The following is a 14038-nucleotide window of genomic DNA, read 5'->3' on the forward strand; positions in this document are numbered from 1 at the left end:
TAAGTATTAATAAATTAAGAATTCTAAGCTACTGTATAAATCACGAGCTATAACTGTCCAAAGGATCAATAAAAAAGAAGCGGCCACAAAAAATGAAGAATGTTTCGAGACTGAAGCGTGCAAGTGAAAAGTTTACCTCGGTATTTGTAAGGCGATTTCATCAAGTGAGTCGCTAGGGTGTAAAGGGGCCCGCTCGAAGAGTCTGCTTGGGCCTCGATGGATCCGATTGCAGCATTGCATGGATCCAGCCGTTGGTTGGGACTGGTCCGTATGGTTGGTCCCAAGTTGACCTCCCTGGCTGCCTCTGCCACGTTTTTGTCGTTTCTTGCGTACCTCCTCCGCCTGACGGCGCAGGTTGTGCAGCCGGAAGAAGTATATCGACATGTCTGCGCTCATCACGCAAGTACTCGCGATCAAACGACTGCTTATGTATTCGGTTTTACGAAGTATTTTAAATAAGACAGAAAAATACAATTTTGCTTTAAAATGTTCGTTACTAACAAACATTATTATATCACTGCGCTAATAGTGTTATATCTAAATACTAAAGATAATTTTAAACTATTTAATAAAAATTTTTATTTTTTTTATACTTAGAAAAAAATTATATTTAAAAAATCTGTTGAGTTAAAAATAATTCACATAGTTCCTGTACTTATACATAAAATAATCATTACATACAAAATTATTTGCATTATAAAATTCTTAAATCTTTGAATTAGACAACCTTTACATAAAAAAATAAAATCATAAAATGTTGCGGATTGAGTCCAACAATCTGGAAAAGCGTAGATTACATCATTCTTTATGTCACTTTTCAGTCGGATACTGAAACATCTGACACATTTCATAATCTCTCTTCAGAGAAATAAAGCGACTGCGTTGATGAAAAGTCATTCACATGGATGTAAATCTCAAGATTTGTCCGCTTGAATTTGTTCGCTGATGTGAAAATGTCAACATAACCATTCATGGTTATTTCAGTTTTTAATCTTCCTATTCTTGATATCAATGCCGTGAATTTATTAGATGTTTGAAAAGTTACAATTATTGCATACGTAAATTTAAAAGATTAGTAGGTAATATTAGAATTAAAAATTAATAAAATTTTTTTATATATTTAAAAAATGTAACAAAATTAATTTAAAAAATTTTCTATTTAATAAAAATTCCACATATACTTCTGTTTTCTTCTTGATTTAAAATACTTCATAAAATTGAAAACCATACACATACAAAATTAAACACATTGTCAATTATAGAAATTATATTGCAACTTATAGATATGATTTACACATACTTGCAATATTTTGTTTTCTCCATGCATAACTTCTAAAACAACAGGTTATTAAAATAAATAAATTGCGTAAATAATTTTTACAATTTTATCTATTCTTTTTTAAATAATTACACCCTTGCAATTAAATAAAATATTCTTCATATTTTTATAAATCTATATTTAATAAAAGTTAACAAAAAAATAAATACGTATTTTTTAATTTGTATATTTATTTTAATATAATTATGTTTCTCAATATTTAGAATATTTATGGAAATTTGAATTATTGCTAATAGGATATACATGTAAAAATCATGTATAATTGATTTCTTATAATCATACAAAATTTTACATAAAAAAAATTCTTTTAACACATTCCTAATTGTATTATCATTATATTACACATTCATTCTACATCTAATATTTTTTTGAGACACAAATATTAAAAAATAAGTGATAAAGCAAGAAACGCATCATGCACTGCATAACACAATTCATTCATATTCAAAACACATGCAAATACACTAATCAATTATTTACAACATATTTCACATTTCAATTTCATAAAAATAATCATCATAATGTTTTGCAATGTTTCAACATGAATTGTATAGTCATAAAACAGTAGATCCATTTAATGGTTATCCGTTTTCAATAATTCATCAAATTTAAATAAATTATTTAATTTACTATTGATAAACTTGGCAGTTCATTCATAAACATCTATTTAAATTTCGGAGTCAATTAAATTTGTTCTATCTTCATTAATATAATAATATGTATTTAATACAATCAATTGAATTCAAACGTTTAACAATGTCATGCAAATAAAAAATATTTTCATGCGCATTCAATGTTGTAACAGTTTATGCAAATTGTACGCTTGAAATTTATTTTTAATTTTTAATTCAATATTCTTCATATATTTCTTTCTTTTTTATTATAGAATTTTATCATTAAAAAAATTAGCTATTTATAAATTTTTAATTATTTGTATAAGATATATAACAAATAGTTATTGTTATTCTATAAAACATATCTCAATATCATGAAATTTATTTTATAATAAGTATGTATATCGCGCGATTTTAAAGCAATTTAAAGAAATACATATTATTTTCTGAAACTAAACCTGAATATCAAGCACTGAAAAAAAGCTGATTTCAAATAAATATTTCTTTGAATAGTATTAATAACGTATTTTATAGAAAATCAATAATATTTATTTAAAATAAGTAATACCTTCTATAATTTAAAAAATATTACTTATTTGAAATAAATATTACTGATTTCCTATACTTTATGTTATTAATACTATTCTAAAAAATATTTATTTAAATCCAACATTTTTTTCTCTTAGTATGATCATTAAACACATTTTATTGCACTTTTGTATTTGTTTATTAAAGTGTAGATTATTAATAATCAATAATTTCCTACGTAAAATTTTTATTTAAAAAATTTATAAAAAATAATTATAATATAAATACATATTATTAATCTATCTATATTAATATACAATAGTACGTTATATGAAATAATTCTCTCTCTCTCTCTCTCTCTCTCTCTCTCTCTCTCTCTCCTCTCTCTCTCTCTCTCTCTCTCTCTCTCTCGCCAGGTCTCTCCGTCTCTCTCGGTCTCTCCCGGTCTCTATCCGTCTCTCCCCGTCTGATCCGCTCATCCCCGCTCTCCCAGTCTCTCCCGTCTCTCCGTCTCACCGGTCCTCTCCCGTCTCTACCCTCTCGTCACTCCCGGTCTCCCCACTCTCCCATCTTTCCAGGTCTCTCCCTCGTCTCTCCCCTCTTCCTCGTTCTCTCCGGGTCTCCCGTTCACTCCCGTCTCTACCCGTCTCTTATCCCCGTCTATCCCGGTCTCTCCGTCTCCTCCCCGTTCTCGATTTTCGTTTTCTTCGTCTCTCCCGTCTCTCCTGCCCGGTTTCGTATCTCCCGGTCTCTCCCTGTTTATCCCGTCTCTTCCGGTCATCTCCGGTCCCCGTCAGTTCCCAGTTTCTCTCTCTTGGTCTCTTACAGCTCTTCCAGTTCTACAGGTCGTCCACGTTGAGCTCTATCCGGATGAACGGGTGTCTAAGATTGCTCTATCCGTGTCTCCGATGATCTCGATATCCGTCGAGTCCGCCGGTCTACAGTATAGCTCTCGCTAGTACATATATAGTTCTATCGTCTAGGCCTCTCTCTCTATCTATCTCGTCTCTATCTCGCTCTCTCTCTCTCTCTCTCTCTCTCTCTCTCTCTCTCTCTCTCTCTCTCTCTCTCTCTCTCTCTCTCTCTCTCTCTCTCTCTCTCTCTCTCTCTCTCTCTCTCTCTCTCTCTCTCTCTCTCTCTCTCTCTCTCTCTCTCTCTCTCTCTCTCTCTCTCTCTCTCTCTCTCTCTCTCTCTCTCTCCCTCCCTGTCTCTCCCTGTCACTCCCTGTTTCTCCCGGTCTCTCCCTGTCTCTCCTTATCTCTCCCGGTCTCTTCCGGTCTCTCCCTGTCTCTCCCGGTCTCTCCCGGTCTCTCCCTGTCTCTCCCTGCCTCTCCCTGTCTTTCACGGTTTCTCCCGGTCTCTCTCTGTCTCTCCCTGTCTTTCTCGGTCTCTCCCGGTCTCTCCCGGTCTCTCCCTGTCTCTCCCGGTCTCTCCCTGTCTCTCCCTGTCTCTCCCTGTCTTTCACGGTCTCTCCCGGTCTCTCCCTGTCTCTCCCTGTCTCTCCCTGTCTCTCCCGGTCTCTCCCGGTCTCTCCCTGTCTTTCCCTGCCTTTCCTTGCCTCTTCCTGCCTCTCCCTGTCTCTTCCTGCCCTCCCTGCCCTCCCTGCCCTCCCCCTCTCTCTCTCTCTCTCTCTCTCTCTCTCTCTCTCTCTCTCTGTTACTCTCTCTCTCTGTTACTCTCTCTCTCTCTGTCTTACTCTCTCTGTATACACACATATATATGTATATATAATATATTTTTGTGTATCTAAAGATTAGTAAAGATTTCATACTTTTTTAAAAAAATTTTTCAATTGCACTCCTCGTAAAACTTGCGTTACAGAGTAGCGCTACAAAAGCAAAAGATGGCATTCGGAGCTGCATCCATTATACTGTGAAGAAAGAAAGTAATGAGGTAACTCTACCGCCTAGTAACATCGTAAATTCACATCCGTGGGCACCTTCATCTTGACCCAAGGGTGAAAATGTTGCATATAGCCCCGTTCTTCGTCTCTACAGCAAACAGCTGCTTTACGAGCGCCGCTCTTTTACGTTTTTCACGAAGCTAGACTATTTGGGCCGGGTCAAACCAATTTAAAATTGCTACCATTATATCAAATAAATCAAATTATCGCAGTAAATAAATCGAGTATTAAAATTTATATTCTCAAATAAAATTGTGGAAATAATACTAATTAAATTTATCATATTATAATGTAATAAATAAATATTCAACAATAAAAAATTTAAAGATATTTAAAGATGATAGTCTTACCTATCAATTTAAAAAAAAAGATAATTTTATTCCTAGAATGGTAAACTTATTTTTTATTTCAAACGTCACACTGAGTTATAAATGTATCTTATTCCTTTCCAAGCGTTCTGCATTAAACAGATGGGTTAAAATCAACATTATGCTATATGAATCTCTTCGTTTTTCACGGCAAAAACAATAATTTACAACAATATTAATTAACATTAAATACATTAAAAATTAATTTAAACAAAATTAAATTTTAAAAATTACAAAAATGAGTTTTTTATCTATCGTTAATTTTTATTAATTTTTAACGAATTAAAAAGAACAGTTTTAAAAAGATAAAAGATAGATCTAAAACCGGGATAAATAGATTTTGGGTATTGTTTAAAATGTATAATTATTTTGTCAAAAAGAGGTAAAAAAATGCTAAAAAAATAAAAAATAAGAACACAATCAATCTTTTTTATTTTACTTTAAAATAGTAAACAATGTTTATTTTTTAATTTAGCACAGAAAAAATACGTTATTCAAGTAAGAAGATTATCTTCAAAATCTTCATAATTCCAGAGTTTTGAAGCAAAAAATGTTACTAGTCAAAGTCAGTACATGCAAACACATTTACTATTTTAAAATGTAGACAAACAGTATGGGAAAAGTCATTTTGATACCAAAAAACACAGTATTTTATATGGCGGTATCAAAACGTGAACACAAAACAAACTGGAGTATAAACGTATCCCACTACCACTTTACTGTTCGGAAGCTAATGGTGCTTTAATGCCAGCTAATGTCTCTCTCCATTTTTAAGACTTTAAATTGAATGGTTGGTGTCCCGAATCAATCCCTTCATCTGCTAAATTAAAAGGTACATTCACTGGAGTACAAAACTATTCTGGTGTGACGTTCTAAGGTTAAATAGTATATATAAATTACTTTTTCCAAGCAATTACTAATTAATAAACATATATCCACAAAGTAATATTATATATTTTTTTAAATATATTACGAAACAATGTCAACAAATGATTAAATCAATAACGAAAGTGCTCTCTTAATCAACATCAAAAACAGATTGCAATTTAGGTCAACCTTCTGGTAACACTATAAAATCCAATTAATTTCCTGTTTCATGTATAAATACAAAAAACGTTTTTGTTGATTATCGCAATTAAAATGATCTTTTCATATAACGTCTTACATGTTCTCATTATTCGCAAATATAATACTTATATTTCCAATAGACTGAACGGCCTTATTAGTTGGAGACCTAAATTGATAAGGGCCGAAGATTCGGCAGACTACTAACGAGCCAATAAGGTTTCGATTTATCATCTATCTATATGCATAACTCCAGCAAGCAGCGAAGCGCAAATTCTCTAAATTGGATTAAGTCATTTCTATTTGCGATACCAATCATCGTTTTGTCGTACATACATGTACACGTGACCTCGTTCTTTAAACATCAGAGATTATGTGTGCAGGAAATACTTATATCTTTATATTTATTTACATTTAAGGTAACGGTTAATTATTCATCAATCGTTTTCCTATATCTTAGGTATTTACTGAGGCTTTCTTGCGCAATATTCCAAGCAAAAGACGTTACATGTCAAAATGATTCAGATGTGGATGTTACACAGCGGTCTACATAAAGAAGAAACTTGATGTAAACAGAAAACCCTATTACACTTTGAGATTGATCAGAAGAGATATAATTCACTTAAGGTCTAAATATTTAAACGACATTCTGACGCGGGACCATACCTGATAAATAAACAATAATCCTATTCCCCAGTGTTCAGATAATACTCACGAAGGTAAAAGGGATAAGAATGACTAATTAAAATGAAGAAGTGAATTGAATTAAAGTAAAAAATCCGTTTTATAAAAAAATGTTTTACAATAAGAAGCATGTATATATATAAATTTAATTTTAAAGTAGTAAAAGTAGTAAACACTTAAATAATTAACATTTAATTACTTTATTAATTAATACATCAAGTTAATAAAGACTTTAAAGACAATAGACAATTTATATACAAAATAAATATCTTCTTCTCAAAACTAGATTGTCAATAACAAATAAATTGTATAACATTAAATTTTAATTTACGTATTAAATTCTGTATATAATTAAAAAAAAATTAGTATTAATACATAATTATTTGTTAAATAAACATTTCAGTAAAATAAAATTATGTATAATAAAGATTTTATTGATCCTTGTTCAACAAAATAATAATAATTATAAAAAGTATTGTAATAAAAAGTACAAAAGAAAATCCAACGTTACTAGAGTCTCAAATTTCGACTTTTTAAAAAAAAGTTAATAAAATTCAGAGATACGAGAAAGAATACAAATATTAACATTTAGTTTTACTTTGACGCAATTAAGACACGACAGGAAGGCACCAAGTTATAAACTTCCCTTCGCTATCGACGAAGATAGCCGTTGGCAATCAACGTGGTCCTCTTCTGTATTATGCAAGTTTAATTAAATCCTTTGGATTGCTATCGGTTATTTCCTTGCTTAATAATATAACTAGCGATCTAGGCGATAACCTTTCTAAGACACCATAAGATACGTAGATAACGTATATAAGCATGATGCGATAATTGACGTAATAATAAATTTGTGTGAAAACAATTCAATCATATTTCTTTATTTTATAAAAAAATTATTTTTACATTTAAATAATTATTTGTACATTTTTTATAATTAAGTACTTGCAAATAAAATGTACAGCTAGTAATACTAGAGTATCGCCAACTGGTTTTCTGAAAGAAATTAAGTATATCAAAAACTAAAATCATGTTTAAAAAATACATAACATACACTAAAATACATTTATTTAGTACATAATATTTAATCACCATTATTATTACAGCTTATTACCTGCATGTTTTCTATAAGACTTGTTTACTTTTATATTCAAAAACAAAATCATCATAATTATCTTTTTAAACTCAAGACGAAAATTCAGTTAAAAATATCTGATTAATTATAAAAAAACAAAGATTCAATGAAAACAAATATTAATTTTCAAGCAATTATTTTGACACGTTTAAGAGATTTGAAGTCTTTATACAAAACGCACTTGAAAATTTTATAAAAAGCATCTCTTAATGATAAGCTACAAAAAAATAATAATTAAACACAATACTAATTGTAAGTAATTGCATTTTGAATGCGTAACGCGTGTTTCTTTTAAAATACCTTTAATTTTTAATATGCTCGGTTTCTTTCGAAAAATTGTTAACGATGCTGTCCTACTGACTACATTTTATATATAAATTTATACTTTTAAATTTAAGTTATTTACTGTTAAATAATAAAATAAAGTATTTTTCTTTTTATTTTCTTTTAAAATATGCTTTGCGGATAAATTTAATTATCTTTAACGCTTTGTACAATAAATTATATAGTATAATATACTATATAATTTATATACTATACTATACTATATAATTTGCTATACTATATAATTTATTAGATAAAATAGTGACAAACATTGTATTATCATATCCGAGTTTTGCAATAGAAATTCTTGTAGGAAACATAATTAACGTTTGTTCAGCTAGGTCTATTTTGAGATTTATTGGGCGATGGCAAGATGGTCTCTAGAGAGCACTGACCAAGATATAGTACCGCGAGTGTCAGGAGACCTCTGACACTCCTGATCTACAGTACTCTTGTAAATAGCTTAGCGAATGTCAAGCTACTCTTCATAAAATATGTTATTCTCAGAATTGTTCCGAATGCTAGTCTACAATAAATTATTATTTTGAATCCAATTATCTACTTAAAGCAATAGAAGATCATAGAAAGAATGTAATGTAATCTAATAAAATTACTTTAATAATTTAATTTAAAAAGTTGATATTCAAAAAGTAAAACAATTTTACAGAATTATGTTACTATAAAAATTTGCAATGTAATAATAAATTAAATGTGTTTATTTATTATAATATGGTTAATTAAATTATTATGTAATAAATAATTAAGGAAAGATCTGCTATAAAAGTCACTATTTATAATAATAAATTATTATTTAAGTATTACATTTTATAATACAATAATTTTAAGTTTAATCTCTATTTAACGATATGTAAAATTAATTTTATACTTATATCGCTGTACACATTAGCTCCAAAAACAATTTAAAATTGTAACTTGAATAATAATAAACTGTAAAATTTTATCACTTAACCCATTATCACCCAATCGACTATCCGTGGACACCGATGGCGATGTCTCTTGCCTATTCAAATGATTCGTTTTAAAAAATGCTATTCTAGGAATATTTTTGATTCAATTCCCAAGATCAGTATTCACGTATAACTCTCATAAAATTAAATATTCTCTCTATAAAAAAAATGTTTTAAGGATAAGATTTTTCAAGAAATGTCTTGCATATTATTTTTCTTAGATTTTTATTTATTCTTTGCCAACAGTCTTTAAATAGACTTACTTTTATATGTGGCTATTGCGTTTTCTTTATATATCTATATAAAACAAAGGATCTTATAAGGATTAAATGTAATTTTTTTACATTTTTGCGTTTTGAATTAAAATAGAATTCTGTGTGTGTGTGTTTTATATTTAATATTATAATATAATATAATAATTCAACTTCCTAACTATAGAAAAAATTAGTGTCTTTTAATCCTCACTTATCCGGTCACTAATTTTATATTCAACAAAGCCATTCTGTAATACCTGGTGCTAATAACATCTTCATATAAAAGTGATAAATACTGATCTCCAGAAATGCATAATAATAATTTAAAAACTTAAATTAAAAAATGACATTTTGTTCCTTTGTTATTTTTAATTTATTTTTATTCAGACCTTTTAGTACTATAATATATTAATTGTATATAATTATATTTAAATATAATTTTGATTATATTTATAAGCATTAATAAGGTCCAATATTAGAACTAAAAATTTTTTTTTATTTAAAAATATTCTATATAAAAACGCGTTTTTTAATTTTTGTAAGTAATTAAAGATTTTATTCTTATTTAATTTATTTCAATATTTCCATTAATAAATTTTTGAAAAAAATTAAGTGAGCTTTATATTAGGCTCAGGTATTTTACTTTGCTTTTCCTTTTTTCTCTTAATCTTACCCTTTTTTTTCTTTTTCAGTATATATAATCCGTGAAACATACGCTAAATTCTAACGATAAATCTTGGAAGAAAGGTAAATAGTCGAAATTGCTAGTATTAACGTTGACTGTGAATAAATCTTCTGAAATTAACTTGTACGTGTTTTCTGCTCGACATGTTCGATCTATTTTGGACAAAATGTATATAATGTGTGTGCGTGTGTGCGTGTGTGTGCGCATTACTTACATGAGGAATTACTAAATTGTATTTCATTATTTAATAAAACGTTACAATTAACAGACATGGTATAATAAACGTAAATATAATAATTATTTTTAACATAAAAAAATTTGAAATATAAAAATAATCTTTAAATAAATAATAAATAATTTATTAAATAAACTGTCAATAAACAAAAGGTTTTATGTAAAAAGCAATATAAAATGAAGATAATAAAAACTATTATTTAAAATTAAAAAATAATACATAATAAAATAGTAACATAAGAAAAATATAATATACATTTATAATAATACAAACTAGAGTGAGAAAGAGAGAGAGAGAGAGAAAAAAATTTATTAAACTAATATTATTTATAGAATAATTTTACATAAAAGCAAATAATATATTAAATAATTAAATATAATTTTACAATAATCGTTATTATCGTAATTAAATGAGTTATTAAATAAGTTGAAATTGGAATCTTTATGTTACAAAAATATAATACATATGTATGTTAAATCAAATTATTTGATATTTTGACTAAACAAATTATTACATTTTCAATTATAATTAAATTGGTAATTATATACATATATATAGTATAATACATATAAAAGAGCATTTTGAAAAGATTCTTTTGACAGATATAGTATCTGCATTTGGATGGTATCGCAAAGACGAAAATGCAATACGTAAAAGTACATTTCATGAAAGCTACTAGAGTAGATTGATGCATTCTTTTCGTCAAGTTTTCACTAGAAAGCTTCTTCAAGGAAACAATCTTTCCAAATCTCATAACTCTACTCAGGGGGAGGGGGTGGCAGATTTTTGCAGATATAAAAATAAACAGCTAAAAACTTAAAAGTATCGAGCATTAAATAACACAGTTCCATATTAAACATACAACATGCATAAGATGTGTTATTTTTTGTAGATTTTGGTCGTTGAATTTAGAATTCGAATCTTAGCAAATATTTTCATGTTGTTCAAAAAATTGAGATCAAAAGTGCAAAAAACTACATTTCTAGTCATTTTTAGAATGTATAATATAAGTAAGTAAATCTGATAGAGGTTTTTAAAAAGAATTTAATTAAAGCTTGAATCTTGTGCTTTGAGATTACCATAATAAAAATAATATTGCATCCACCTGTTTTGAGTGGCAATTGATTTTCGCTACATGCGCACGCTTGACATTTCTTATAGTACTGTGCCACCAAATGTGGCAGAGAATGTGGCAACCAAACAAACTTCTAAACTACATCTTTTATTCCACTAACTTTTCTTGTTCTATTGAAATAAATTAAATTTCTGAGAACAAAGACTGATTTCAATTTATTTACTTAATATGCATTAATAAATAAGCTACGGAAAATAACACATCTTATACATGTTGCACGTTTAATATTAATTTGTGTATTTAAAAAATTTAATCTAATTTAAATAATTTTGTGTTACATTAAAACTATAAATTTTAATACAATGTTTTTAAATAAATTTTATATTGATCATTTTTTAATAAAAATGTTAAAGTATTATCATCTGATATGTAGATAAAAAATTAATATTATAAATGTCTTTATTTGTATACTATTCATCTTTTAAAAATATATTTAAAAAATAAATGCGTAAATATAGAACATTTTTTCATACTTAATACAAAATAAAATAATATAAGCTTGCTTTCACAAAAATAGATATAAGTTTATAACTGTGTACCAATATAAAATAGAAAATTATCAGCTTAAGTTTGTAATATGGTAAATTTTCGCAACTAATAAAATTTGCATTTAATACACTCCGCAAATTATGTAAATCTGAAAATAAGCTAATACCTATTGGTATTATGCACAACTTGAATTAATCTAAAACAATACGTTAGGTAAATTTTTAAGTAACAATTTTTGCGAAAAATGCTACATATAGATCATCAATAAAGCAAATGTATATCAAATAAAAAATTTTATAATAATAAAATAAGAATTTTTTTCATTGAATCTAATTGCAATTTACCTTATATTTACATATATTTAATGTTAATGTAACAATGTTAATATAATGTTTAATATAATAATTTTAGAAAAACAGTAATTTATTTGTAAATTTCTGTTAAAATATTTTCATATGGATTATATACTCAAACTTTGGTAGAGTTAATTTTTGTTACTTTAAAATCGCAATAATATCTTTTAAATATAATAATATAAATCTAAGAAAAACACAAGTTATTGTATTGTATATTGAAATAATTTATTCTAAATACATTTTTTTTTAATAGAAATGAATTAATTTATTCTAAGTGCGTTTAAAAGTTTTACATTCATTATTTGACATAAAAATTCAACAGAAATAGTATGGTATTTTGTTTACTCGGTTACTGTATATAAAGCATAAAAACTGAACTAAATTAGTGCAATTATACTATTTAAATATGAAGCAGCATAATTCGAATTCTTTGAATATGCCGAGCAATCGTTGACCTGTAAAATATTTAATGACCAAAAGTTAAGAAAGAAAGATCAATCTTTATTTTACATTACATTATCATAAAGTTTTTATCTCTCTCTCTCTCTCTCTCTCTCTCTCTCTCTCTCTCTCTCTCTCTCTCTCTCTCTCTCTCTTTCTCTCTCTTTCTTTCTTATTCCCATTTGAAACCAGAGGTTTCGGTTCAATTATTGACTTCGTCGTTGCAAATCCTACTTGTATCCAGAAACCACGAACTCTGCCCTTTCATCTCATTTCCTCGATTACACCGATCCTCCAGTCTAAACTGGCCAATGCTTTATGACCTCGCAGCTTCATTTGCGAGAGCTACCAGATATATGAGAAAGGGAGAAAGCAAAGAGAGGGCTGGGCGTGAGTGCAGCAGCTATGTGTTCAAGTGCTATCTCAGTTTTGCTCCCTTGCACTAAGAGCATCGTGATAATGGAATGCTCTTAAAGCATATTGATACGCGAATGTCGCTGCTACTACATTTTCTAATAGTTTGATTAATAAGAGAACTTAAATATTCTAATGTGTATTTTTTAATTACTGTTATCATAATAAATCTGATATATTAATTATATCAAAGGTATAAATATAATATAAGACGTATTAAAATAGTCACGCAAAACACACGTTAGTTTAAAAGGCGCTTATTACACAATAATTATAAATAAAATTTTAATTCATTATTTATGTAATAAGATTTTAGATTTCCTAAAAAAACTGTTATAAAAAATATTTATATTATCAAAGTATTTTCAATTTTACTTTACAGTAAATAAAAAAGATATAATAATTATTATCTCTAGATAATCAAGAAAAATCTCAATTGTATATATTCTTGAATAAATTTAAAATCATTGGCTCTTTTGTTAAAATTTAATTAAAAACCTAATTAAATTTGTTCTAATTATTAAATATTTAATAATTAAAATACGAAAAATATTTTAATTATTAATACTAATTAAAATAAATTGCAAATAAATGATAATTAAAAATATTAATTCAAATTTTTATTCCAAAGAAAAGATTTTTTTCTAAATAGAAAAAATAAAGAGAAATAAATCTGCTAAATCTATTTTTAAATGTAGAATATTAACATAAAAATAAATAAAATTTTATTTGTAAAATTTAAAAATCGGATGTAAATCCAAGTTATTTAACCTAAAATTTATATGCAATTTATCTTCATGACTCATACGAGATGTAAATTTGAAAATTTGACTAGAAAATCACGCGTATCTGCAATGCGCATTGCGGTACATTTGCAGCAATTGATATAATCCTAAGTTCCAAAGAAACAACGATTTTCCAATTTACTTATTAACTTGCTCAGTAGTTTGAGCGAAGTAAAGGAATTTAAAAATATAAAAACAGATGTGTTTACATAAAATTTTTTTATACATTATTGATTAAAGAAAATAAAATAAAACCATAATTGTTCATGACATATATATATGTACACATTATTCTTTCTTTGCCGCAATGCAGTGT

General features: G+C 27.6%; 1 protein-coding gene across 18 annotated transcripts in view; it reads right to left on the minus strand.

The window, feature by feature from the left end:
- The window catches only part of LOC105837723 (potassium channel subfamily T member 1), a 213675-nt gene that overhangs the window by 111917 nt on the left and 87720 nt on the right, over positions 1-14038 (minus strand). For 4 of the 18 annotated variants that reach the window (XM_036283235.1, XM_036283236.1, XM_036283237.1 and 1 more), the window contains one exon: positions 137-386. The exons of 13 other annotated variants lie outside the window; for them this stretch is intronic. In XM_036283235.1, coding sequence (XP_036139128.1) covers positions 137-384 — 248 coding nt within the window. In that variant the 5' untranslated portion in view covers positions 385-386. Of the gene's footprint in view, positions 1-136; positions 599-14038 lie in introns of those variants that run through there. One more of the 18 variants, XM_036283234.1, reaches the window with a different exon arrangement.

The sequence above is a fragment of the Monomorium pharaonis genome, chromosome 2, assembly GCF_013373865.1.
Source record: "Monomorium pharaonis isolate MP-MQ-018 chromosome 2, ASM1337386v2, whole genome shotgun sequence".
NCBI classification, from domain to species: domain Eukaryota; kingdom Metazoa; phylum Arthropoda; class Insecta; order Hymenoptera; family Formicidae; genus Monomorium; species Monomorium pharaonis.